The sequence below is a fragment of the Suncus etruscus genome, chromosome 15 (assembly GCF_024139225.1).
Source record: "Suncus etruscus isolate mSunEtr1 chromosome 15, mSunEtr1.pri.cur, whole genome shotgun sequence".
Taxonomy (NCBI): Eukaryota; Metazoa; Chordata; class Mammalia; order Eulipotyphla; family Soricidae; genus Suncus; species Suncus etruscus.
Window position 1 is genome coordinate 82,519,445 of NC_064862.1, and position 26,249 is coordinate 82,545,693.

General features: G+C 50.9%; 1 protein-coding gene across 1 annotated transcript; it reads right to left on the bottom strand.

Annotated features, from left to right (window-relative positions):
- Nucleotides 1-87: 87 nt before the first annotated feature.
- On the bottom strand, nucleotides 88-11,433 carry POLRMT (RNA polymerase mitochondrial). The gene is made up of 21 exons (XM_049788734.1): nucleotides 11,330-11,433; nucleotides 10,659-10,760; nucleotides 9,144-9,712; nucleotides 7,075-7,205; nucleotides 6,776-6,965; nucleotides 5,231-5,380; nucleotides 4,711-4,875; nucleotides 4,041-4,211; nucleotides 3,690-3,917; nucleotides 2,797-3,585; nucleotides 2,523-2,645; nucleotides 2,297-2,419; nucleotides 1,838-2,017; nucleotides 1,660-1,746; nucleotides 1,450-1,563; nucleotides 1,260-1,312; nucleotides 1,052-1,150; nucleotides 679-751; nucleotides 476-567; nucleotides 309-382; nucleotides 88-217 (listed from the first exon to the last, which is right to left on the bottom strand). The coding sequence occupies exons 1-21, from the start codon at nucleotides 11,415-11,417 to the stop codon at nucleotides 168-170; spliced, it is 3,651 nt and encodes a 1,216-aa protein (XP_049644691.1). The 5' UTR covers nucleotides 11,418-11,433; the 3' UTR covers nucleotides 88-167.
- Nucleotides 11,434-26,249: the final 14,816 nt, after the last annotated feature.

The following is a 26,249-nucleotide window of genomic DNA, read 5'->3' on the forward strand; positions in this document are numbered from 1 at the left end:
CCTGCACCGCGTGATTCCTCTACGACCCGGGCAAGGGCAGGTGCCAGGGCCCTGGGGCCCTGCGAGAAGAGACGAAGAGACGGCAGCTCCCGGGGGTGACAACGGCTTTATTTACAGCTAGGAAGGGGACCGAGGAGGGCTGGGCAGGGCCGGTGGCACGGCAGTTGTCAGCTGAAGAAGTAGGTGGAGTGTTTCACCTGCTCCAGGTTCAGAGTCCCTGCAGGGAGGGGAGGGAGGGCAGAGGCGGGAGTGAGGCCAGGGGTACCCCGGGAGCCCCCCACGTGCCTGTCTCGGTCCTCCCCGCTAACCTCTCTTGGGTACAGCCATCAGCGTCTGGTGCAGTTTCGACAGCTGGCTGAACTTGGACGGCTGGCGCTGGGCTCTGCGGGACGGACAGGGGTGCAGAATGAAGCACAGCTTGGGTGGGCACAGAGGGGGCTTTGTGGGGGGGACCCTAGGGGACGTGGAGGCTCACTTAGGGCCGGTGCAGAATCGCTCCGCCAGGAAAGACGACAGATTTTGGAGGATGGGTTGGCTGTGCAGGTGGAAGAACTGCTCCCGGCACACCTGGGAATAGTGGGGGTGGTCAGGGGGAGAGGGAGAGTTTAGGGGGTCACCCACCCCGGCCTCCCACAATACCCAGGCACAAGGGAGAGGCTGAAGGGAGAGGGGTGGTACCTGGTTCATGACCTGGACGTCTGCAGCGTGGGTCCAGAAGCAATCATGGACAGACACGAAGGTCAGGCCCTTCCTGGGGGAGACGGAGGGCGGGACTTAGCGACCCCCCACCCGCTCGCCTTTTCCTGGAGGTCGCCTCATAATGACAAGAGGCTGAACTTGCCCCCCACGCATGCTGCTGCCCTCTGTGCCATCTTCCTGCCTGCTAGCAGTCACTTCTCCTTGCAGCCCCATCACCCCAAGCGGTAGTCATAAAGGACCCCCAGACACATGTGGCCACAGAAACCCCTGCTCCCAAGCAGGTGCCTCTGGGCATTAGGCCCAGTTCTTTGGGCTCAGGTGTGGGGTGCCCGAGCCCACGTAGAGAGCCCACCTGTAGCAATGCAGCGCCGTGAGCATCATGTGTGAGGAGTCTAGCGAGTGGATGAAGTTGGGTGGGAAGCCGTTCCTCTGCTTCAGCGTGTTGGGTCTCCTGGGGATACGATAGTCGGGGAGGGGGGGTCCAGGAGTATTGAGCGGCTTGGGAGGGGGCTGCCCGGGTCTAGCCAAGGCCTCCCCTCAATCCGCACCCACTGCCCCACCTGTTGGCGTCCCCGCTGTTGCTGACGGTGAGAGTCTGGAGGCCGCCCCCGATCTGTGCAGGAGGAGAGGTGGGTTAGACCTTAGACCTGCGCAGTGAGGGCGGCACATGCGCACTAGGACGCAAGCAGGGCCAAGGAGACGAGGGCACATGCGCATGTAGGGAAGAAGGGCAGCATAAATGACACGCACCAAGATCTTGCAGCCCACATGGTAGGGCTGGATGATGGGGATGCCCAGGGGTGTGATCCACTCCACGGCTGAGCCAGACTGGGCGATGAGGCGCGCAGTCTCCGTTAGCCAGCTCTGTGGGGGGCAGGCGCAGGTTTAGGGGTGCCTACAGGGCCAGGACTGGGGCACAGGGGTGGTGTGGGGAGAGCGACCACCCGCCCAGGGTCGCACCTGGATGGCCCGGGAGCCTGAGAACATCTCCTGGAGACTGCTGAAGACCTTGCGAACCAGGTAATGCGACGCTTCCCACACAAACTCCTGCAGGCAGGCGGGAGGCGGGTGCCATCAGGTTAAGTGCCATCATGACCGACTTTTCCAATGGGGAGAGGCGGGTGGAATGGCCACCCACCTGCGGGAAGTTGTGGGTCTCACGCAGGCGCCTCTCGATCTGCAGGCGGCCTCCATAGCGCGTGACGCCGTAGACCACGGTCATGACCGTCTGCTTTACCACCTTGCGGTTGATGAAGCCCTCCAGGACCTGGGCTATCTGCACGCCTTGCTGAGCGTCCTCCTTGCGAAACACCTCGACCTGGGCAGGGCACGGCAGGGTGCCAGTTCCACCTGCACTTCCCCAGGCCCACCCACATCAGGGATGGGGGTGGGGGTAGGGGCCAGAAAACTGCAAATCTCTTCTAGGTTTTTTCTTTTTTGACTTTTGGGGCCATACCCCAGTGATGCGCATGGGTCAGTCCCGGCTCTGCATTCAGGAATTATTCCTGGCATTGCTTAGGGCACCATGACTGTCGCAACAGCCTCCCCTGCTTGGTTATTTCTGGAGACCCGGCATGGGAAGGAGCTCAGTGCCCACCTGTGCAGCCACCTCGCTGTACACGTCTTGCGGCAGGTCCGATGGCACCAGATTGACGGCAGCAGCTCCCACATTGTCGCGGCCCAGGGCTGCATAGTGCTGCAGCCCGTTACAGGAGCCATCCTGGAAGCCCACAAAACAAGGGAGCCCTAGTCATCAGCTAGCAGGTGGGGAGGGCCAACCCCACCCAGGGCTCTGTGATCCCCAGGCAGGGCTCCCCACTCACCTGGTGCACGGGGAAGTGGGACACATAAGCCTCGGGGTCGGGGGAGCGCACGGCCTTGGCGATCTCCATGCAGCAGGCCAGCGTCTGCCACGGTTCATCGGCTGTCATCCACCACTTGCGGCCCTGGGTGGGGAAGCAGGAGGAGAATGGGCCAGGCAGGAGCTTGGTGCAGGGATTTAGAGGCATTGGCTGGGATCCAGGGAGGCCCAAGTGGTGTGACATCATTGTGATGCAGGGTCAGGAGCAAAGGGCAGGGTGGTAAGTCCAGACCTACCGTCATGGGGTGGTCGGCCGAGTCCAAGATGTCATCCATGACCTGGTCGGCGAACTTGCTTCGGTCCTTCAGGGACGCGCGTTTCTGGAAGCCGGTGAGGTTGACGAGGTGGATCTTGAGCCAGTTGAGGCCATGAGGCCCCAGCGGGCGGCCCTCAGCGAACTCGAGCAGGGCACGGGCCAGGTCACTGCCCAGGTGGTTGAAGTGCGGGGGGCAGGGGTAGGTGCGGCCTCGGAAGTCCATGTTGTGGGGCAGCCAGAAGGTCTGGTGGCGAAGGTGCTGAGCCAGCGACAGGCGGTAGAGTGCGTCGGCCCGCAGGCTGTGCATCTCCCGCGTCAGCTTCTGGCATCGAGCCACCTCCCGGCGCAGCTCGGCCTTGCGGGCCGGAGGGGTATCGGGTGGCAAGCGCATGGAGGGCGGCTGGGGCGCCTCAGAGGCGGGCGCGGGCACCCCAAGGCGCGGGCAGCCCTTAGCGGTGAAGAGCTCGAGCACCAGGTCGAGCAGGGTCCCGCGCACACGCCAGGCGACGTTGCCCAGCTGGGTGACGGTGTCCAGTGCACCATGCAGGTCCTGGGGTGGGCAGCTGTCCAGCAGGTTGAGGTGCTGCGGGATGCCCTCCATGGAACGCATCAGCTTGGTGGGGCTCAGCAGGAAGGCGCCCATGTGCGACGACGTCCAGGGCAGAGGCGGGCACAGCATGGGGACCTCGTTGGCATCGAAGGTCAGCATGCCCTCGGACGCCCTCTCCCGCAGCTCGGTGAAGGAAGGGTGCGGCTTCAGGATGCCAATCTGGGCAGGGGGGGAGGAGTCCCGGCTCAGGTGAGGAGCTCAGCAGGGCAGATCCCCACCCCTACCCTGCTCAACCCAGCACCCCCACGACAGCCGCAGCAAACCTGTCGGAAGCTGCGGAAGGAGTAGACATGGTACAGCACCGGAATGCTCTTCTTGGAGGTCTGGGTGGCGGTGGCCAGGTAGCTGGGCATGTGAATGGCCTTCACCAGCATCTCGGCCAGCTGCTTGCCCAGCTCCACCAGCACCTGCAGGGGCCAGGGCTGCTCGTGGGGCAGGCCGGGCGGTCCCAGGGCTTCCCAGTGCTGCCTGGGTAAGCAGCGAGGTGTCACCTGCAGGCAAGAGGCCAGGTAAGGGGACTGGAGGAGGGGAGGGGTGGGAGATACCAGCCACGTCCGACCTCTGGGACTCTTCCCCCTCCGGTGTGGCTCCCGGGCCTTCAGACCCTGGCTCACCTCTGAGTCGGCGGCCAGCAGTTGCAGGTACTCGTGGTAGCGCTGCTCCAGCGCCTGTATCCGGTTGCTGAGGATTTTCCTTTGCACCATGTACCGGCTGAACATCCGCAGGCCCAAGTCCTGAGCCATGGACATCAGGGACTCCCCATGCGGGGACATGGAATACAGGGTCTGCAAGGTGGAAGCTCCAAGTCCAGGTGGCCACTTGGGAAAAGCCCTTGAGTGTCCTGCCCATAACAGGCCACACCCATCGAGATGCCAGCTGCCCTATCAACATTCAGCCCCACCCACTTGGTCCCGCCCACTAAGCCCCTATTCATATGATTCAGTCTCTACCCTTTAGAACTCAGGTCCGCTTCTACCTGCACCCCTCTCAGTCACATTGGACCCAATGTGGTTATAATGTACACATATATGCATAATATACATATATACATAATATATACATATACACATGTATAGTATATACATAAAATACAACATAATACATTATAATTATGAGCAATGTCAACCCCTGCTCAGCCCCACCTACATCAATCCTGCCCACCCCATGCCCCTCATTAAGTTCGGCTCCACCCACCAGGACTCGGCCCTGCCCACATGGGTCCCACCCACCACAGGCCCCTTCTTAAGCTCCGCCCCAACCCACCACAGCTCATCCCTAGCCCACCTGCAGCAGGAGCTGTATCACATCCCTATCGGGGACCAGGCTCAGGTAGGGCAGCAGGGAGGGGTTGCCCAGCCGTGCCAGTCTGGCCTGGTTCTCCTTGACCTCCCGCAGCGCAGCCAGCAGCTCCTCCTCCCACTGGGCACGCAGCCTCTTTAGGGTCTTACGCTGTGGGAGACAAATGGGACTTGCGGTCACCTGCCCCGTACCTCATTTCCGGAGGCGATGGCTCAAAAACCAACCTTTGTTCCTTTGGGGGCTACCTGTGGTGGCAGCGGCATAGTTTACTTCTGATTGTGCTCAGGGTTCACTCCTGGTGATCCAGGGAGGGGGGGTGGGGGGACCCTCTTGGGTGTGGGGGGTGTAGAAGGGGAACCCTCCAGGCCTGGGAGATGGAGCCCGGGTCGGCCCAGTACAGCTTGGTCATCCTGCCTAAGGTGAGGACAGAAGCCAAATGCAGGAGGAAAGGTGCGGATGGGGACAGGGTGGAATCTGGTCAGCTGCCAGGGGCCCTGGCCCTCACCGCACGCAGCAGCTCCTTGGTCTCCTTCTGGACCCTGTCCACCGAGCGGACCTGCACAATCGTGGCCATCTCCACGCGCAGCTGCTTCTGGAAAAGCTTCTTCAGCGTCCTCAGGGGCAGGTGGAGCTTAGGGTAGGTGGCGGGCGGGTCCTGCCGGCAGGCCGGGGAGGGCATTGCTGAGCTGGGCTGTGCTCCCCGCCAACAGACAAACATGACCAACCCTCACTGTCGATTACCCGGTTTTCCCAAGCCTTCCTGAAAACCATCCACCAAGTCTGAGCTGCAAATAAGTGTCACGTGGAAGACTAGTGTTCAATTTCTAGCCCCCCCCCCCCCCACCTGGAGTGATTCCTGAGAGCAGAATCAGGAGTCAGTCCTGAGCACTGCTAGGTGTGACCCAAAAAATCAGAAAAAAAAAAAAAAAAAGAGAGAGAGATCATGCTAGTCATGAAAGGGTCCCTGGCAAGATAGAGGGGTAGGGGAATGGGTTTATGGCCAGGGCCGGGTAGGGTGGGATGGGGGTGTGGGCTGCACAGGCCGGAAGGCACTTCCAGTCCCCGGGTGCATTTTCTTCTTAAACTTGAAATGGTGTGAATGTGTTGACCTGTCTAGAAATAGACGCATTAAAAATAGCAGCAAACCAAACCAATGCGTTCAGAGTCAAAACCACACAAGTCCGTCGTTGGCATGTAAGGGTAAGGACAGCGGCCAGAGGACTAGAAAAGCAGGAGCAGGCATCTATCTGCCTTGCACACAGTCGACCTGAGTTTGATCCCTGGCATCCATAGGGTCCCCTACGCACCACCAAGATTGATTCCTGAACGCTGAGCCAGGAGTAAACCGAGCATCGCCAGGTATGGCCCAAAAAATAAAAAAGAGAAACTAAACACTCCTGCATAAATGTCCAAGAGATACTAAGTGTACAGTCTGGGGTCTCACATGGTGATTAAGCAGACACACGCCCCCCCTCAGGCCTCCTCAAAGCTGGAAAACACATAGGGGTTCTCAACACACACACACACACACACACACACACACACACACACACACAAAACACAGGATCCTCAGGCCAGAGAGAAAACCAGACACACCCCAACTAGGTCCCCCAGTCATAGGAAGCTGTAGGCAGGGCCATCAGGTTGAAAGGGGAAGAGGATCTGGGGTGAGGTCTCCCCTCTGAGAAATGAAATGTTCTGGAATTAACCAACATGCACTGAATTAGACATTACAAGACTGGGAGCCCTGAGCTCAGAGCCAGGAGTCAGCCCTGAGCCCCCGAGGTGTGGCCGGAAAATCAAAAGAACACAGGGGGCCTTGTCTGACATGGGGGAAGCCCTGGGTTGGCCTCTCAGCACTGCAGCCCAATAGGATGGGGGCTCAGGATGGGTGCAAGGCAGCAAGTATCATCCCTGACACCACCTCATTATCCGAGTGCAACAAGGGGGACCAGCGTGCCCCCTAAGGCAGAGGGTACCCCATTGGGCTGCAGGTGCAAGAACAGGAAATCTAAGGCACACCCGGTCGACCCCGGGGGCAGGGCCTCACCTGGGCATAGATCCCAGTCAGCAGTGGGGAGCTGCAGCCGGATGTGGGGGGCGGGGGCGGGGTAGGCAGCTGAAAGTCGGGCAGGACCTTGCGCACCGCACTCAACACAGCGGCCTGTTCCTCGGAACTCAGCGGCTCCGCAAACAGGTCCTCGAGCTGCAACCCGTCCTGGTCCATCTGCTGCAGGCACCTGTATGTGGGGTCAGGAGGAAGGGATCAATGAGCCCCACATCCTCACTGAGGTCACGCATGCACGCAGCGCCCCCTCACCCCCACACCACTCTGCCAGTGCCCCCCACCTTTGGATGATTTGTTTATCTTTGTCCAGCCGCCCCATGCACTGCAGTGCTGCGGCGTAGGAGAGCAGGTCCGGGGCCAGGCCTGCATCCTTCAGCATGTAGAAAATGTACACTAGCTCCTTGAAGGACCCCTGTGGGAACAAGCATGGGGCAGTGAGGGCTGGGGGTCCCCCATGCAGCAGTGAGAGGGGCACCTGGGTCCTGATGCACCAGGCGATTCCATGTATTCACATTAGAGGACGCCATCCAAACCCAGCTCAAGGGCATCCCAATACCCCTCAAGCTCATAGACCTGGGGCTCAGCCCTCACACCACTGGCTTGCTGGCCACGACTCAGGCAGGGTACAGTGGGGTGATCTGTCCTCCAGCCCAGAAACCTTCCAACCCAAGATGAAAACCCAGATGCCAATGAACACTGCTCAGTGTCCACTCAACACACCAGAATTCTGGGGTCTGCCTGGAGGCTCGATCCCCGACACCGCAGAGGGTCCCCCTCAGCCCCACCAGGAGTGATCCCTGAGCACAGAGCCAAAAGAACCATTCCTGAGCACCAGCTGGTGTGAGCCCAAAATAAAAATCTGTGAGCAGGGGCCGGAGCGATAGCACAGCGGTAAGGCATTTGCCTTGCATTCAGCCAAGTTAGGACGGGCCCCGATTTGAATCCCAGCATCCCATATGGTCCCCCAAGCCTGCCAAGAACAACTTCTGAGCACAGAGCCAGGAGTAACTCCTGAGTGCCACCGGGTGTGACCCAAAATCAAAAACCAAAAAAAAAAAAGTCTGTGAGCAGGGGCCAGAGCAATAGCACAGCAGTAGGGCGTTTGCCTTGCACAGGGCCAACCCAGGTTCGATCCCCATATGGTCCCCTGAGCCTGCCAGAAGTGATCTCTTTTTTTGGTTTTGGGGTCACACCCAGTGGCGCTCTAGAGTTACTCCTGGCTCTGCACTCAGAAATTGCTCCCAGCATGGGGCTGGCTCTGCTAGAGATAAGGTGTCTGTCTGCCTTGCAAACACTAGCCTAGGACATACTACGATTGGGCATCCCATATGGTACGCCCAAGCCAGGAGCAAATTCTGAGTGCATAGCCAGGAGTAACCCCTGAGTGTCACCAGGTGTGACCCAAAAACGAAAAAAAAAAAAAAAAAAGAAAAAGAAATTGCTCCAGGTAATCCCATAAGGGATGCTGGGATTCAAACCATCATCCATCTTGGATCAGCTGCGCGCAAGGCGAACACCCTACCACTGTGCTATCTCTCTGGCCCCTGCTCACAGATTTTTATTTTGGAGTGATTTCTGAGTGAAGAGCCAGGAGTAACCCTTGAGCACCTCCAGGTATGACCCCAAAACTGAAAACAAAAAAAAAAAATCTGTGAGCAGACTATAGAGAGCTAGGTGTACCCTTGTACTACCTCTCCCTCGTCATAACCTCTGTAATGATTAAGGGAAAGTGAGATGGGGAAGGTCTAAAGAAAAAGAGCCAGAAAACCACCACCAAAGGGGGAAGTGTGTGTTACTTTTGTGTGTTACTTGGGTACCCACACTTGGCAATGCTCAGGGTTGACTCTTAGTTTTGTGCTCAGGGATTACGCCTGGGGGGTCCAGGAGTTTCAGAAGGCCTAACCTGTTGCCCATCTTGGGCCTCAGAGTCAGATTTACAGAGGGGTCGATATAGCAATCACTCTTGGTGGGGCTCAGGGTAGCCCTATGGGATGCCGAGATTAAACCCAGGTTGGCCGCCTGCAAGGCAAATGCCCTGCCAGCTAAACTATCACTCCGGCTCTTACAAATTTCTTTTTTGTTTTGGGAACATACCCAGTGATGCTCAGGACTGACTTCTGGCAAGAGTCAGGGGACCTTCTGGGATGCCAAGAATCGAACCTGGTGGACACCAGAGTGGTGGCGCAAGCAGTAGGGTGTTTGCCTTGCACTCAGCAGATCCAGGACAGACCTGGTTCGATCCCCTGGCATCCCCCAAGCCAGGAGCGATTTCTGAGCGCATAGCCAGGAGTATGAGCATCACCAGGTGTGGCCCAAAAACCAAAAAAAAAAAATCAGCTGTGCAACTCACCTGGCGTGCCCAGCCCAGCATGATGGTGTTGTACATGGGGAGCGTCAGCTGCTGCGGCAGCCGCGCCCTGGAGTGCTGTGTGGTCAGGACATGGTGGGCCAGGGCCAGGTGGCCGGACAGCACGCAGCTCTCCAAGAAGGAAAGGAGGCGCTGCTGCTGCGCTTCCACTCGTGCCCGAATAGGACTGCCCTCGGGCAGCTGCTGCTGTTGCTCCTCCTCGCTCAGCCTCCGAGGGGCGTCCTGCAGTAGCTGGGCCAGTTGCTCATCCCAGGGGCTGCTGGTAGTCTCGGTGGTCCAGCACTGCAGGCATTGGTGCAACTTCTGATCCTGCAGCTGGGGCTCCAGGAGCAGCTGTGCCTGGCGTCTCTGGGAGACAGCTGGCTTCTTGGCAGGCGCAGGGGCTTTTTTCTGCTTCTCCACTGCCACCTTCTTCGGCTCTTCTGTCCAGGCTTTGCGGGCCTTCTTGGGGGGCTTGGAGAGCGCGCCATCGGCCTTCGGGGACACCTTCTTTACCACCTTCACCGCGGACACGTTTTCTGCCTGCAACTGCCGCACCCGCGCCTCCAGCACTGCGGAGGGGTAGGTCGGGGGACACTTTCAGGGGAGACAACTGGCACCCCTCCAGATCCATACATGAAGGGGGTAAGGTGCTGACCTGAAAAGCAGAGGGCTTGGCTCTGCACATTTGCTAATTGGGTCCTAATAGCCCCTCAAACCCACTTAGCTCATGTACCACCAGAGCCTGAAAAATCAGATTTATACTTTAATAAGATGCTCATCCACCTTTTTTTAGAGGGGGGGGGCCACATCCAGCAATGCACAAGGCTCTGCATTCAGGAATAATTTCTAGTGGTGCTTGGGGGACTGTATAGGGTGCCATACAGGGATCAAACCTGGGTCAGCTGCCAACAGGCAAAAGCCCTACCTGCTGTGCTATTGCTCCAGTATCCCCCTCCCCAGTCTTGGGGCTGCCATCCTCCTTCAACTAACACCCCTCATTCAACTCAGGCCCTTTTATAGCTTCAATCTTGGCCCAGTCACCCCTAAGAGCCACTACAGGCTTTTTTATGCCCAGGACTACCATTTGCACCACAGCACTGCAGGGTGGGGGGGCGGATAATATTCCCACCAAACATTAGAATGAAGGCAGAGCATGAGAGCATGGTGGCTCATCGAGTAGGGAGGGACCTACACAAGCAGGATCTTTGGTTTGCTTATTTATGTCTGATTTTCTTTCAGGCCACAACCAGAGAGGTGCTCAGGAGCTACATTTGGCTCTGAGCTTAGGGATCACTCTCAGCAGTGTTCTGGGGACCCTATGGGGTGCCAGAGAATGATTGAATAGGCTGCATTCAAGGCAAGCAGCCTCCCTGCGCCAGACCCCTACTTATTCTATTTTACAAAGTTTTCTTGTAAATGCCTGAAGCTTCCAGGATCAAGAGATGAGCGGGACCAGCATGTTGGTTGAGGTTGCAAACAGGGGCTCCCGGCTCCAAGCCCTGGGGTGCTGCTCACCCTCTAACAGTTCCGCGTGGCCCCAGTCCTTGCGGATCTCCTGGACACAGGGATTGGCTGAAGAGTACCTTCTGCAGCCCCAGAAGCGTCCATCCAGGGCGCCTGCAGGGAAGAAAGGAGAGAGCGGGCAGCAGCAACATAAGTGGAGGGTGGATCCTTTTCTGGGGCACAAGCTGGGATCAAAGGAGGCCCGAACTCAGTGGACAGGCCAGGGAATCAATCTGGGCTTCGATTAGCGAGAGAAAACAAAACAAAACCAAACAGCCAAGAGGTCAAAGGTAAACAGGACACCCTTGCTGGCTTAGAAACTCGGGGTCCTAGAATGATGAAAGCTTCAGAGCCAAGAACCCCGAAAAGCAATTGGGTCGGGGAAGGTGGCTTCCAAAGAAATCAAAAGTCAAAGGTTAATGTGCCTGAATCTGGAACCCTGTTTGGACAGTTGGGGGGGGGGGTGTCCAGGCGAGTGAAAACGGAGCCGAATCGGTGGGTTCCCCATAACTATACAGAGCAAAGGGACAAAGGGTTCGAACAGGGAGGGACAGGGCCAGCTGGATTCCCGGGGAGGGGGGGGTTCCGAAAAGCCAAAGGTCACCGGGGAAGTTGGCATAGGCTGCAAGGCCTAGAGAGCGTACAGCTTCCGCGAACCCCACCTCCCGGAGCTCCCAGTTTACCTTCGTAGGCTGGGGGCCCGGGGCGGCCCAGGGGTCGCAGGACCCGCCCTAGCCCCGCTGCGCCCCAGCCCCAGCGCAGCGCCGACATGCTACACGCGGACGCACCGCGCCGCAGGCACCGCGCTTGCGCGAAGCGTTGCCTGCCGGGAGTTGTAGTTTTCAAAGGGGTGACGGCAGCCTCGGAAGGACAATAGACCCCAAAGTGGGAGTTTCCCGTTCTCCAGCCAGTCTTTGCTGGAGGTTATAGAACATGCGCCCCAGGCGTCTCCTGATTGGTTCATATTTCCAAAGAGGCGGGATAGCGTCAAGGTGCCGGCTAGCGGGAAAATAAACCTCAAACCCAGATGGGTTAAATGCAAGGGCAATTATTTTTATTTACCGTATTTTCCGGCGTATATGACGACTTTTGAAACAAGAAAAAAGTCAACTGAAAATCGGGGGTCGTCTTATACGCCGAGTATATCCCGAAAAGTGTTTCAATATGCCGCTAAACGAAAATTGTCTGGATATTGCCAGAAAACGAATTTTCCAACTTGATCCTGCACCAATCACTGCAGGGTTGCTCGAACCGCCTCTCTAAGTCAGCCAATCCAAGCAGGCTTTTGATGCATGCAAATTAGACAATGTTCTGGACCCGAATCTACACTGTCAAAAGCCTGCTCAGATTGGCCAGAGTCAGAGAGGAAGTCTATTACAGCATAACCTTTGGACCTTTGCTTGTTGTGACTGGCTCACTGTGGTACATACAGTTGCAGCACAGGAACGTTCTGTCTGATACAGCGAATATAGGCCTAAACCTGTGTTTTAACTGCAAAATTAGGGAGTCGTTTTATACGCCGGAAAATACGGTATATTTTTTGTTTTGGGGAGGGGACACAGCCGTGGTGTTTATGAGGCAGTACAGTCCTGCCAGAATCAGAGCTAGCCTTAAACAGGGACTGAAAGGTTGCAGGAAAAGAAAAGGCAGGCAGAACAGATTTGATCTTTGGGGGTCCCTATTAGGGGGTCGGGGTGCGCTCTCAGGTGAGGTCTGACAGTCTTTGTAGAGGCTGCTAAAGGTGCATCCACCTGCAGCCTGCAGTGGAATTCTAGGGCTGGAAAAGGGATGGATTGACGTGTCCTTGGTAAGGTTGTAAATTCTCCATGGACTCTGCAAACAGATCAATTGGGGTCTCCCCGAGGTCAGTCCTCATGATGTATGTTATGGGCCAATATCCTGCTATTATTCCCCTGCAGTTAGTCCTCATGACTGATGGCCTGGGAAAACCAGACCAAATGTTTTTCTTTTCTGGCTCCAACCTGTAAAATCACCCCACATGCTGTATCTCCAAGTCCAGGTGAACGAGTTTGAATCAGGGTCACAGAAGAAATAATCCAGAACAGGCTGAGGGTGAAACACGTATAGTCGGGCAGTCTTCTACCTAGTATGGCTCTCAGTGCCTGCTGGAACTACCATTTTTTTTTCTTTTTTTTTTTTCCCCAAACCCCCGAACTACCATTTTTTTTTTTTTTTTTTTTTTTTGGTTTTTGGGCCACACCCTGTGACGCTCAGGGGTTACTCCTGGCTATGCGCTCAGAAGTTGCTCCTGGCTTCTTGAGGGACCATATAGGACGCCGGGGGATCGAACCGCGGTCCGTCCTAGGCTAGCGCAGGCAAGGCAGGCACCTTACCTCCAGCGCCACCGCCCGGCCCCTGGAACTACCATTTTTTTTTATAATTTTTTTTTATTTTGAATTATGAGAAGAAAAGATGTAAAGAAAGAGGATAAGGTAAAAATTACAGTGGAAGGACAATCACCCATAACATAATTATCAGAAGAAGTCCCCTTGCTGATATCTTAACTTTGAACTTTCAGCCAAAGAAAGTTAAGATAAATAAAACAGAATCCATGTGCAATTACTTTGTCCCTCAAGTTCCCAGATTGTAGCACATTATGATATTTCTTAACAGCACACAAGGTAATCTAAAGCCATCAAACTTATGTAACTCCTTAAACATTAGAGGCATAGTATTTTTTACATTTCCATGTACATGCATATTAGCTTAAGTTAACCTCAAATTTTAAGTGGGTGCGTTTTAGAGTCAAAGGAGCACAGTATAAACGGTGTTAGAGTGGCAATTGTTGTTTGCATAGGCCCACCAAAATATGAGAGGCATGGAAAGGAATAACCTTGGCCTAAAGGTTATTGGAACTACCATTTTTATTGAGTACAGAGATCATCCCTGGTGGGACAGTAAATCCACCCAGGTTTACAAGTAAGACAATCTTTGTTTTGGGTAAAACCAAGTTGTAAAAAAAATAGATACAAAGAAACTATGGATTAATTTGTTTTAGGTAAAATAAGGTGTAACCCAACACCAACCTTTATCTGGTATCTTCAAACATGACCTGTCCCTCTCATGATGGAAGCAGGAACTGCCTAATTTTTAACCCCCTGCAAACCTTACAGGGACAGTTCCCGGAGAGATAGCACAGTGGCGTTTACCTTGCAAGCAGACGAGTGGTTGGTTCGAATCCCGGTGTCCCATATGGTTCCCCGTGCCTGCCAGGAGCTATTTCTGAGCAGACAGCCAGGAGTAACCCCTGAGCACCACCAGGAGTGGCCCAAAAACAAAAACAAAAGAAAAAAAATACAACAACCTTACAGGGACATCCCTGGCTGGGAAGCTAGGATAAAAGGAGTCGGCCAAGACCATCAGACCCTGTAAGTTTAAAAAAAAATAAGATATACAAAGACTCAATGAAATGTATATAAGATATACAAAGACTCAATGAAATGAACATCTCAACAAAAATATTGTCTGGCTATATCATCATTCAGATTTGAAGTAATTACATAGAGCTTCACAGACAGGCAATAACTTAGGAAATTCATAGCCTTGAAATCAGTTTTGCAAGAAGTATTAAAGTTCGAATACAGCATTCACCAATGGAGTTTAGGATTGTCCTCTACTAAATTAAAAAAGGTATGTTTACTAAGAGAATGTATACCTTTCCTTTTTTTCTTTTCTTTTTTCCCTCTTTTTTCTATTTTTTTTGAATTAAATATATATATATATATATATATATATATATATATATATATATATATATATTTTTTTGTTTTTGGGCCACACCTGGTGGTGCTCAGGGGTTACTCCTGGCTGTCTGCTCAGAAATAGCTCCTGGCAGGCACGGGGGACCATGTGGGACACCGGGATTCGAACCAACCATCTTTGGTCCTGGATCAGCTGCTTGCAAGGCAAACGCCACTGTGCTATCTCTCTGGGCCCAGAATTTACACATTTTCAATAATGAACATTTCATTTATATTGAAAAAAAAATAAATACAAATTTTAAAAAATAAAATAAGGGGCCGGAGCAGTGGCACAAGCGGTAGGACATTTGCTTGCACACACTGATCTAGGACAGAACGTGATTCAGTCCTCCAGTGTCCATATGGTCCCCCAAGCCAGGACCGATTTCTGAGCGCAGAGCCTGAGCGTTACTGGGTGTGACCCAAAAAGCAAAATAATAATAATAATAATAATGATAATAATAATAATAATGATTGTTGCAATACAACCCTTGATGGAGGGATGGAGGATGAGGTCTTTCTCCTTAAGTTCGGACTGAAAGGTCTGAAAGTCCTGTAGTCCAACTGCCCGACTCGGAGGAATAAAGAGACTGACACTCAGGCAAAAGCACAAGCAAGTTCTTTATTCTGGCTGGTCAGAGTCCAGTGCGTGCCCACCACAGGACAGAAGCAAAGGACCCCCAAGGCCTATGGACAAACAGCTTATATACTTTTTAGTCAGGGAAAAATCCACACTCACTCATTACTCCCTTATAAGGTAAAAGCGGGCTTTTGGGTAGAATGGAAAAACACTAGCATAGTGGAAAAAATATCGGTGCCCACATATTGGGGCTCAGGCCCACTTAATTCCAGGGACTGCTCAGGCCCCTCAGTTCTAGGAACTGCTCAGGCCCACTAGCTCCATGGACTGCTCACATATCTGTGGGCACTGAAGATAAGGGAGTTAAAACAGGGGAGGGCGTTATGAGGGGAAATAGGGCAAACAACAAAACAACTTAAATGGAGTTCAGCAACAAAATGGAGTTCAGTAAAACAGGGCAAATGCAGCTAATATTTCTATCTCTTTTCAGGACCACGTGTCTGCCCCCTGTTCAGCTGCAAGGTGAATGCGGCGTGAAGAAAGCTTAACAGGCAGTCAGGCTTCTGAAGATACAGTTTTATTCCATGCAGAAGGCTGAAGCCAAAAGCCCCAGAATCGGTCCCAGAAAAAAGCCCTTGTCTTCCACAGACCCTTGCTTTTACTCATGAGAATCAGGTACCACCCTAGGGTGGGAGCAGAATGCCAGGTCACATCCTAGGGTAGGGCAAATCACCAATCACGGTAGGATCAGTAACATAAGAATTCCATGGAAATGTTTACATACACAACAAATAAATAATAATAATAATAATAATAATAATAATAATAAAAATATGGGCCTGGAGCAATAGCTCAGTGGGTAGAGCATTTGTCTTGCACATGGCCAACCCAGGTTCAATCCCCAGCATCCCATAAGGTCCCCTGAGCCTGCCAAGAGTAATTTCTGATCGCAGAGCCAGGAGTAACCCCTGAGCACCACCAGATGCACCCCAAAACCAAAATAAAATAAAATAAAATAAAATAAGCGTGATCAAGGTTGGTAACTGAGAGCACTGTGGTCATAACTTAAATGTCATAGGCTTGTCAGGATGTCTGGGAGGTTTTAAGTTGGATATATCTGCTACTGATTTAGCACAAGATAAGCAAACAAAGAGTGTCAAAGCTGACCAACCGGTTAGGCCCACAAAAAGACAGATGAGGGGCCGGAGAGGTGGCGCAAGCAGTAAGTCGTGCTAACCTAGGATGGACTATGGTTTGATTCCTGACATTCCATATGGTCCCCCAAGTCAGGAATGATTGCTGAGCACATAGCCATGACTAACCCCTGAGTGTCATCGGTGTGGCTCCAAAAGAAAACAAAACAAAAAAAAGGGACAAATGGGTGATTGTGTCTATAAGTGTTAAAAAAAATTGATCTAGGGGGTTTGGGTACAATAACTTTTCTGCTGCTAGCTCTGCATATATCTGGGTTACACTGTCAGCTTTGCCTTATTTCATCAAAATGCCTGAGGGACTTCTATACAGGCTGTGTTATAGTAAAGCTTGGTCATAAGTTTGCCCTCAACAGTTACCAGGTCACTTTAGATCCTTTTCAAAAGGAGGCCCCTGTTCCTGCCTGGAAGGAGATGAACCTTGACAAAAGCAAACATTGATTGCAAAAAAGCAAGCCAGCAACCATTGACAAGCCAAGTCAACATTCGCAGTGAGCAGACAAGCTGTGGATCCAATATTAGCTGGGTGCAGGGCGAGGACCCCTATAAAAGAAATAAAAGAAAACCCATCAACATTCCATAACCAGGGCTCAATAATAATGTTCAATTTTCACAGTGGGGACTGCCTCATTCCCCCCAACTCCAGAAAACCTTACACCAGGACTCACCACCCCAATTAAGAAGAAACCTGCAATTATTCATTAAAATAATAATTTTGTATTTGGGCCGGAGGGATGGCACAGACATAGGGCATTTGCTTGCCTGGGACAGATCTGGGTTCAGTTCCCAGCATCCCATATGGCACCCCCAAGCCTGCCTTTTAAATTTTTTTTTTTTTGGTTTTTCGGGCCACACCTGTTTGATGCTCAGGGGTTACTCCTGGCTATGCGCTCAGAAATCATCGCCCCTGGCTTGGGGAGACCATATGGGACGCCGGGGGATCTAACTGTGGTCCATCCTACACTAGCGCTTGCAAGGTAGACACCTTACCTCTAGCGCCACCTTCCTGGCCCCAACAGCTATAACTCTTACTAAATATTCTCTTATACAGTGATGATTTTACCCACATTTTGTCTGTTCTTCTCTTTGTGATCTGTTCAATAAGGAATTTTTTTTTGGGGAGGTCACACCCGGCAGCGTTCAGGGGTTATTCCTGGTTCTATGCTCAGAAATCGCCTCTGGCAGGCACAGGGGATCATATGGGATGGCGGGATTCGAACTGTTAGGATCTAGAGCAATGAGCCCCCTGTCCTTTCGGGCGCCTCGAGTGTTTCAAAGAGACTCAGACCATGCACGAGCAAAAAGGTGAGTTTATTCTGGCCGTCAGGGTCGTCTGCTGAGACAGATCTCAGAGCAGAAACCCCGAGGCTCTTTTCTGCAGAGTTTATATAGGAAATTTCAAAGCAAGAACAGCATTATTTCCCTTATCAGTCACAGGCGTAGCTGTGAAAAAAAAAATATATAGGCTTACATTTTCAGAAAGGCATCATAACTTAGAAGAAAGAGACATACTCATTGAACAAAGATATGGTCATTAAAACTCACCAACTCCATGGTTACATGTTGCAGATGTCAGCTTATCTTGTCACAGTGAACCAGGATGTGAACAACCTGGCCTTGTTAGTTACAAAGAAGAAAGGGGATCATTAAAACTCAAGGTTCCTTCCAGGGAGGATGGAGTGCAAATGTAGCTAATCATCAGATTCCCTTGCAGCACATATGTCAGCCCCAGAAGCATGGGAGTTGGGCTTTCTGGCGCCGGGAGCCTCCTCTGGTTGGTACTGCTGAAATCACTTTAGGCTTATAATTATTAGCAGTAAATAAGAAAGAATAATATAAGAATACTTGACAACTAACTTAACTATTAATGTATATATATATATATATATAATCTTATAAAACTTAAAACTTACTTAAAGTGGCAGCTAAAACATGAATAACAGTAAGCATAAACCTGGGTCTCACATGCCCAAGGCTGGTCTTTATTTCCCAGGCTTGCTGTCCTTGGGAGCTGTGAGAGCAGAGCTTGCTCTTATCTTAACCCAGCTGGCTGCCTGAGGCCTCTTTGTCTCTGAGGCACTTCTGGCAGGGGTGTTTGTTTGCAAGCTAGGATTCTAAAATGGGGCAGTTTAATGAAAAAGAGAAGTTTAAAATATATAAGACCTAAAAAGTTTAAGAAGTTTTTCCTCATCAGAACCACCGTTCTTCTGCATGAAAGGCAAATGCCTTACCTCCATGCTATCTCTCTGACCCTCAATAAGGAATTTTGGTAGCAGAGTTCTTCAGTTTAAAGTTATGTTAGAACCAAGTCACGGGGATTGTTGGACTTGTTCTAGCGGCCCCCATATGCACCAATAAAGCCATATGGCTTTGTTCCTCTTTTGCATAGGCACATTAAATGGGAAAATACTATACATACAAACAAGTTCTTATCTAATAGAGATGGGAACACACAAATCTTGTATTGCAATGGGATCTTACACCCTGAACATTGACATCATGACCTGGCTCAGGCCTCAGAAGAATTGGCATTTTACATTCACCATTGAACCAGGGATGCCATCTACGAAACAATGGAGGTTGTTTATAACATCACCTGGAAGCAATCCTCTACTAGGGAAGACCCTACTGCTGCTCTGACATCGACCTACTCAAAAGAGACTTCCCTTAACATGGAGAAGACTTAACATCAACAAAGACCAGGTTTGAGGACAGGGCTCTCTGCATTGCCCACTAATTGTGAGGTGAAACTAGAGGATGCTCCACATCATCCTGACTTTGATGTAGGATATGCACAGATTCCAGTATCTTTAACTACAGAAACCTGACACCAACAACAGTGACTGTGTGAAAAATAAAAGTGTATTGGCACTATAGAAAATGACTTGGATTGGACAACCTAGTATGTCTGGAGCCTAGAGTTGGTCTTATGCCAGGGGTAAGGTAAGGTCTCCTTGTATGTAGGCCAAGGCTTTACCTTTCCATGTTCCCCATATTTTGCTGGGCCTATGCAAACAACAATTGCCTCTCTAACACCGTTTTTGCTGTGCTCCTTTGACTCTAATCCTTACAAAAAACACGTAAACATTTGAGGTTAACTTAAACTAATATGCATGTGCATGGAACTGTAAAAAAAAAATACTATGCCTTCAATGTTAAAGGAGTTATATAAATTTTGTGGCTTTTTTTTAATTTTGTGGCTTTAGATTGCTTTGTGTACAGCTAAGAAATGTTATAATGTACTACAATCTGGGGGCATGAGGGACAAAGTAATTGTGCATGTGGGTTTTTTTTGTTTGTTTGTTTATTTTTTTTTGGTTTTGGTTTTTGGGCCACACCCGGCAGTGCTCAGGGGCTACTCCTGGCTGTCTGCTCAGAAATAGCTCCTGGCAGGCACGGGGGACCATATGGGACACCGGGATTCGAACCAACCACCTTTCATCCTAGATCGGCTGCTTGCAAGGCAAATGCCGCTGTGCTATCTCTCCGGCCCCTGTTTTATTTTTCTTAATGTTCTTTGACTGAAAGTTCAAAATTAAGGTGTCAGCAAGGGGATTTCTTCTGAGAATTCTGTTTATGGGTGACTGTCTTCCCACAGTAACTTTACCTTGTCCTCTTTCTTTACATCTTTGTTCTCATAAAAAAAAAAAAAAAAAAAAAAAAAAAAAAAACTTCTCCAGGATTTTCACCCCAAGCAGGGGAAATTGGTAACTCCCCCAGGACAGTCGCACCGGATTGGACAAAGCAGCAAGCATGTCCAATCAGGGCCCCCCACACCCCCTGCTCCGGGTTCCACCTCTGCTCCCTCCAAAGCCACTTTGCCGGGAAGTGTGCTGGGGACAAGACTTAATCGTAAGTTTCTCTTCTCCCCTGCCTCTGAACCTGAGTTTGGGGTACAGCCTGTTTTTGGGGGGCCGAAGTAGGGCACCTCCAAACGAGGGTCTTTTTTTTTTGCTTAGTTTTGGGGGTCACAGCCAGGGGTGCTAGGTGCTTTTTTTGGGGGGACCCTATGGGATGCTAGGGGTCGAACCCAGGTCTGCTGCTTGCAAAGCAAGCGCCTTTCTCGCTGTGCTATCCGCTCCAGCCCCTCCAAACAGGGAGGGTCTTTTTTATTTGGGGGAGTAAGTTTTGGGTTTGGGGGACCACACCCGGCGGCACTCAGGGGTTACTCCTGGTTCTCCGCTCAGAAATCGCTCCTGGGGCCGGAGAGCTAGCATGGAGGTAGGGCGTTTGTCTTGCATACAGAAGGACGGTGGTTCGAATCCCGGCATCCCATATGGTCCCCAGAGCCTGCCAGGAGTAACCCCTGAGCGCTGTCCGGGTGTGACCCTCCCCCCCCAAAAAAAAAGAAAGAAAAAGAAATTGCTCCTGGCAGGCTCCAGGGACCCTGGAGGGTTCCAGGAATCGAACCTGGCTTGGCCTCTTGCAAGCCCAGTTGTCTGAAGTCTTAGCATAAGTCGCCTCCCCCCAAGTGTCCCTACTTTTCTTTGGGGGGCTCGAATGAATCTGAGTCCTCCAAGTGCAAGACCAGCGCCCTCCCCGTCTTATCTCTCGGGCTTCAGAAAAATGGGGGTGGGGGTGTCTGCCTGTTCTTTTGTTCCTTGCCAACGTGGTGGGAGGGGGAGAGGGAGGAGGTGAGTAGAAAAGGGATTTTGAGCTCCTGCATGCAAATATACCCCCTCCCTGCCCTTCCTTTTTATTTTATTTTATTTTATTTTATTTTATTTTATTTTATTTTGGGGCCACACCCGGTGACACTCAGGGGTTACTCCTGGCTATATGCTCAGAAATCGCTTCTGTCTTTGGGGAACCATATGGGACACCGGGGATCAAACCCAGGTCTGTCCTGGGTCGGCCACGTGCTCCAGCCACCCTGTCCTTACTTTTTGAAATATTATAAACTGCCTTTAATTAATTGAATCACCATCAGGTACACATTTCCAAAGTTGTTCTAGGATCAGTTCATTATGTGCAGTTTTGGGCCATGAAAATCCCCAGTTCTTTCACTTTCTCTTTCTCTACACGTTTCCAAAGTTGTTTCTTGGATCAGTTCATTATGTGCAGTTTTGGGCCATGAAAATCCCCAGTTCTTTCTCTTTCTCTCTTTCTCTCCCCGCCCCCTCTCTCCAGTTCTCTCTCTCATTCCTGTAAGACTGTACAAACATGAGAAAAGACTAACTAAAACAATTTCCAAAACTATTTTAGATTTAGCTGTGAGATTAGATTTTAAATCATTGCAAAGTTGTTTCTGCCCGGCTCCTGAACCCCCATTGGCAGGGGACAGAGCCATAAAACTTCTTTGGCATCAGCAGGATGCCTGAGAATAAAAGGATGTGGGCCGACTCCAGTCATTAAGAGAACCAAAGTAAAATCTTAGAGGAGTTTCCAAAGGAAAGAATGCAGGAAAAACAAGATATGGTTGAATACCTCCTACACTCCATTGAACCCAGGGCTACCAGATGTATCTGAGCAGTATGGGTTTTATGAAAATTATGTCATTTGTATGTCACTGGAAAGAACATTTGAAAGATAAAATGTAAAAATTATATACCATCTGTTTAATGATTAATGATGTTATGGAATGATAAAACTAGTATATAAGCTTGTTAGAATTTTTTTTTGTTTTGCTTTTGTTTTTTTGTTTTTGGGTCACACCCGGCGGTGCTCAGGGGTTGCTCCTGGCTGTCTGCTCAGAAATAGTTCCTGGCAGGCACGGGGGACCATATGGGACACCGGGATTTGAACCAACTACCTTTGGTCCTGGATCGGCTGCTTGCAAGGCAAACACCGCTGTGCTATCTCTCCAGGCCCAAGCTTGTTAGAATTTACAACAAGGGTCGCTCTCTGACTTGCGGAAAGGGGGTGACCTAGCCAGTAATAAAGACTGCATGTTAGAGTCTGTCAATCTCCTGGTTGTCTTTCTGAACTTTTCCTGCACTTTTCTCACTTCCTGGAAGTCACCCCCTTTTTTTTCAGGGTCATGTTTTGTTTCTTAGGCCAATGTGTGTTATAGAGAGCCCTCCCCCCCCCATCACACAGACTGTTAGGAGCAAGGGATCCAGCCTGAAGGAATAAATATCTATAAGAATTGTGGAATGGGGCTGGAGAGATAGCACAGCGGCGTTTGCCTTGCAAGCAGCCATTCCAGGACCTAAGGTGGTTGGTTCGAATCCCAGTGTCCCATATGGTCCCCCGTGCCTGCCAGGAGCTACTTCTGAGCATAGAGCCAGGAGTAACCCCTGAGTGCGGCCGGGTGTGACCACCCCCCCCCAAAAAAAAAGAATTGTGGAATATGGAATTATGGAATGTGACTTGCCACAGGGGGGCAAGTCATCCTATAGATGACCAGAAAAGATGGGGGAAATGTTGCTCAGGGGCCACTCCTGGCTCTAAGCTCAGAAATCGCTCCTGGCAGGCTCTGGGGGACCATATGGGTTGCTGGGATTTGAACCACTGTCCTTCTGCATGTGAGGCAAATGTCCTACCTCCATGCTACCTCTCCACCCCCCGATTGGGATGGGGTCACTGCCTCTCTGCCACCGATTGGGATGGGGTGTATGTAGGTCACTGCCATTTCGGCAGTTCATTTGTTCATTTGGGGGCAAAATAAGCATAAAATGTTACAGGATTGAAACTTGCGGTTAGGGCAAACAATGGCAGCTGGGGTATGTCTATTTTTCTCCAGATTCCAGCAAGTTTGGACCTAAGCCAGCACCGAGTTTGACCTCTTCACTGATTCCCGAATCTAATTCCTATTTAGATCCTCCCTCCCTTTCTTCCTCTCTTCCCTTTTCTTCCTTCCTTCCTCCCTTTTTGTTCTTCCTTCCTTCCTCCTTCTTCTCTCCCTCCCTCCTTCTTCCCTCCTTCCTTCCTTTTCTCTTTCCCTCCTTCCTTCCTTCCCTTTCCCCCTTCCCTCCTTCCTTCCTTCTTCTTCTTCCTTCCTTCCTTCCTTCTTCCTTACTTCCTTCCTTCCTTCCTTCTTCCTTCCTTCCTTCCTTCCTTCTCTTCCTCCTTTCTTCTTTCCCTCCCTCCCCTTTCTCCTTTTTTTTTTTTTCGGGTCACACCTGTTTGATGCTCAGGGGTTACTCCTGGCTAAGCGCTTAGAAATCGCCCCTGGCTTGGGGGGGGACCATATGGGATGCCAGGGGATCAAACCGTGGTCCTTCCTTGGCTAGCGCTTGTAAGGCAGACACCTTACCTCTTGCGCCTCCTCGCCGGCCCCCCTCCTTCCCTCCTTTATTTTTTCTTTTTCTTTCTCCTTTCCTCCCTCACTCCTTTCTTTTTTTCTTTCTTTTTTTTTTTTTTTTTTTTTTTTTTTTTTTGGTTTTTGGGTCACACCTAGCAGTGCTCAGGGGTTATTCCTGGCTCCAGGCTCAGAAATTGCTCCTGGCAGGCACAGGGGACCATATGGGGCGCCGGGATTCGAACCGATGACCTCCTGCATGAAAGGCAAACGCCTTACCTCCATGCTATCTCTCCGGCCCCTCTTTTTTTCTTTTCTTTGTTTTTGGGCCACACCCTGATGTTGGTGCTCAGAGTTTACTCCTGGCTCTGTGCTCAAAAAATCACTACTGTCAGGTTCAAGTGACTATATGGGATGCTGGGGATCGAACCCATGCCCTATTTACTGTGTTATAGCTCTGGATCCTCAGATTGTCTTTGTTCTTTCACAGGTGGACCACTCCAAGCTATAGACTGGGCTGGGGTTGGGCACAGGGCTTGAACCCCACTTTCAGCCTGAAAAACAAAACAAAACATGCTAATGGCCGGCTGGACTAGTTCACAGGGTCAGCTTTGGAATAGGTGTGCCTGGATGTTTGGGGGTTTGGAGACCCTCTACCAGGTGGCAAGGAAGCAAGGCCTTCAAGATCCAGACGGTGCCAATGTAATTAACCATTTAGCACAAGGCCAACCATCTTGTCCCCAGACCAACATTTTGATGGTTGGTTTTGATTTTTTTTCCCATCTTAAAAAGCAGATTCCAGAAATAATAACCCTTATAGACATCCTGTGATTGTGACCAGTGATTGGGTAGGATCCAAGTTGACATCGGAGTCAAAGACCACCTCTGATAATGCGAGGTACAAAAGGGAGTTTATTCAGCTAGCTGAGATCTAAGTCTCAGCCAACACTATGGAGTCCTGACACGGACCTCGATTCAAAATTCCCGTCAGTTTATTTAGGAGGCCGGAGTGATTGCACAGTGGTAGGGCGTGTGCCTTGCACACTGCTGATCCGGTGTTAGATCCCCAGCATCTCATGATCATCCGAGTCTGCCAGGAGGAGTGATTTCTGCAAGCAGAGCCAGGAGTAACCCCTGAGCGCTGCCAGATGTGGCCCCCAACAAAAACCAAACAGTTTATATAGAGTTTACAAGCTTTAACCACACAAGCATTTCATTGATTAATACAAACAGTTCATTCTTCACCACATGTATGACTGGCCTATGTGTATTTGTGCACAAATCACATAATTTCTTAGCACTGATGCCTCGACTTAACTCTGACTCAGCTTTGGTTGTCAAGGGGGCCTTATCTGGTGGAACATTCCAGACCCACCTAGTTCCTCTATTTCAGCAAAATGGGGAGGGTCCTGACCTTTAGAGGTTACATTCCCTGGTTGAATCTCTGAGGTAACTCCCCAAGCCTTAGCTCAGATTGGGAAAATACTGTGAGCCTGTTACTGGGGGCTTGTGACCATTTTATTAGTATTGGGCCAGCGGTCTTTGGTTCTCACAATTGGAACTACAAATGTTAACGTTTCAGGGGTTAGAGCCATAATATAGAAAGGAGGGCTTTTGCTTTGCATATGGCCTTCCCAGGTTCGATCCCCAGCAACCACTAGGATCCTCTGAGCACCTCCAGGAATGAAACCTTGAGCACTGCCAGGTGTGGCCCTAAAACAAAAAAACAACTACACACACACACACACACTAGGATCCTCTGAGCACCTCCAGGAATGAAACCTTGAGCACTGCCAGGTGTGGCCCTAAAACAAAAAAACAACTACACACACACACACACACACACACACACACAAACAACTACATACACGCACACACACAACACGCACACACACACACACCTCTGAGCACCACCTAGTGTGGCCAAAAAAATAGTAATAACAATGAAAATAAAAAGCTGTAATAAGGATAAAATGCAACATCTTTTTTTTGTTTGTTTGTTTTTTGGTCACACCCAGCAGTGATCAGGGGTTATTCCTGGCAAACACCCTCCCACTGTGCAAATCCTGGCCCCAAATGAAACCTCTTTTATAGTTTTCCTGTTTAGTTGAAGGAGATAACTATCTTTTATGCTAAAGGATCCAAAACAAAAAAACCAATAATTCTGGCCCCAAGCAGAGATTGGCTTTTGGATGGTAAGGGAGTGACTTAGATGAAAGTTCTGGGCTAGAGCCAAGCCAAGGCCTTCTGTGTGGAAGTCAGTGTTTTCGCAAGCGACAGTTTGCAGAATTTTTGGAGGAGGCTGGCTAAAGGAAAGATAGCACAGCTGGGAGGGCACTTGCCTTGCAGACAGTTCACTCCCTCCAGTCCTATGCCCACCGCCAGCCCCACCAGGATAAAAGAACCTTTTCAGAGGTATTCTTGAAAACCGAAGAAAGTTGAGGGGAGGTGTAGCCTGGACTTGCAGGAGTAATTTGAACCCAAAAGTTGGGTTCAAGACATTGTGAGCAGAGAAATTTCTTGGGCTTCCTTTGCCAGGTTTTGGCTGTTCTTTGAGGGAGCATGCTCAGCAGTGTTCTATCTCTCTGGCACTAAGGCCCTATAAAAACCCCACTTCTGGGCCCGGAGAGATAGCACAGCGGTGTTTGCTTTGCAAGCAGCCGATCCGGGACCAAAGGTGGTTGGTTCGAATCCCGGTGTCCCATATGGTCCCCCGTGCCTGCCAGGAGCTATTTCTGAGCAGACAGCCAGGAGTAACCCCTGAGCACTGCCGGGTGTGGCCCAAAAACCAAAAAAAAAAAAACACCCACTTCTCAGTCTAAAGCAGGAGTCTCTAATTCTCGGCCCATGAGCCGCAAATGGCCCTCC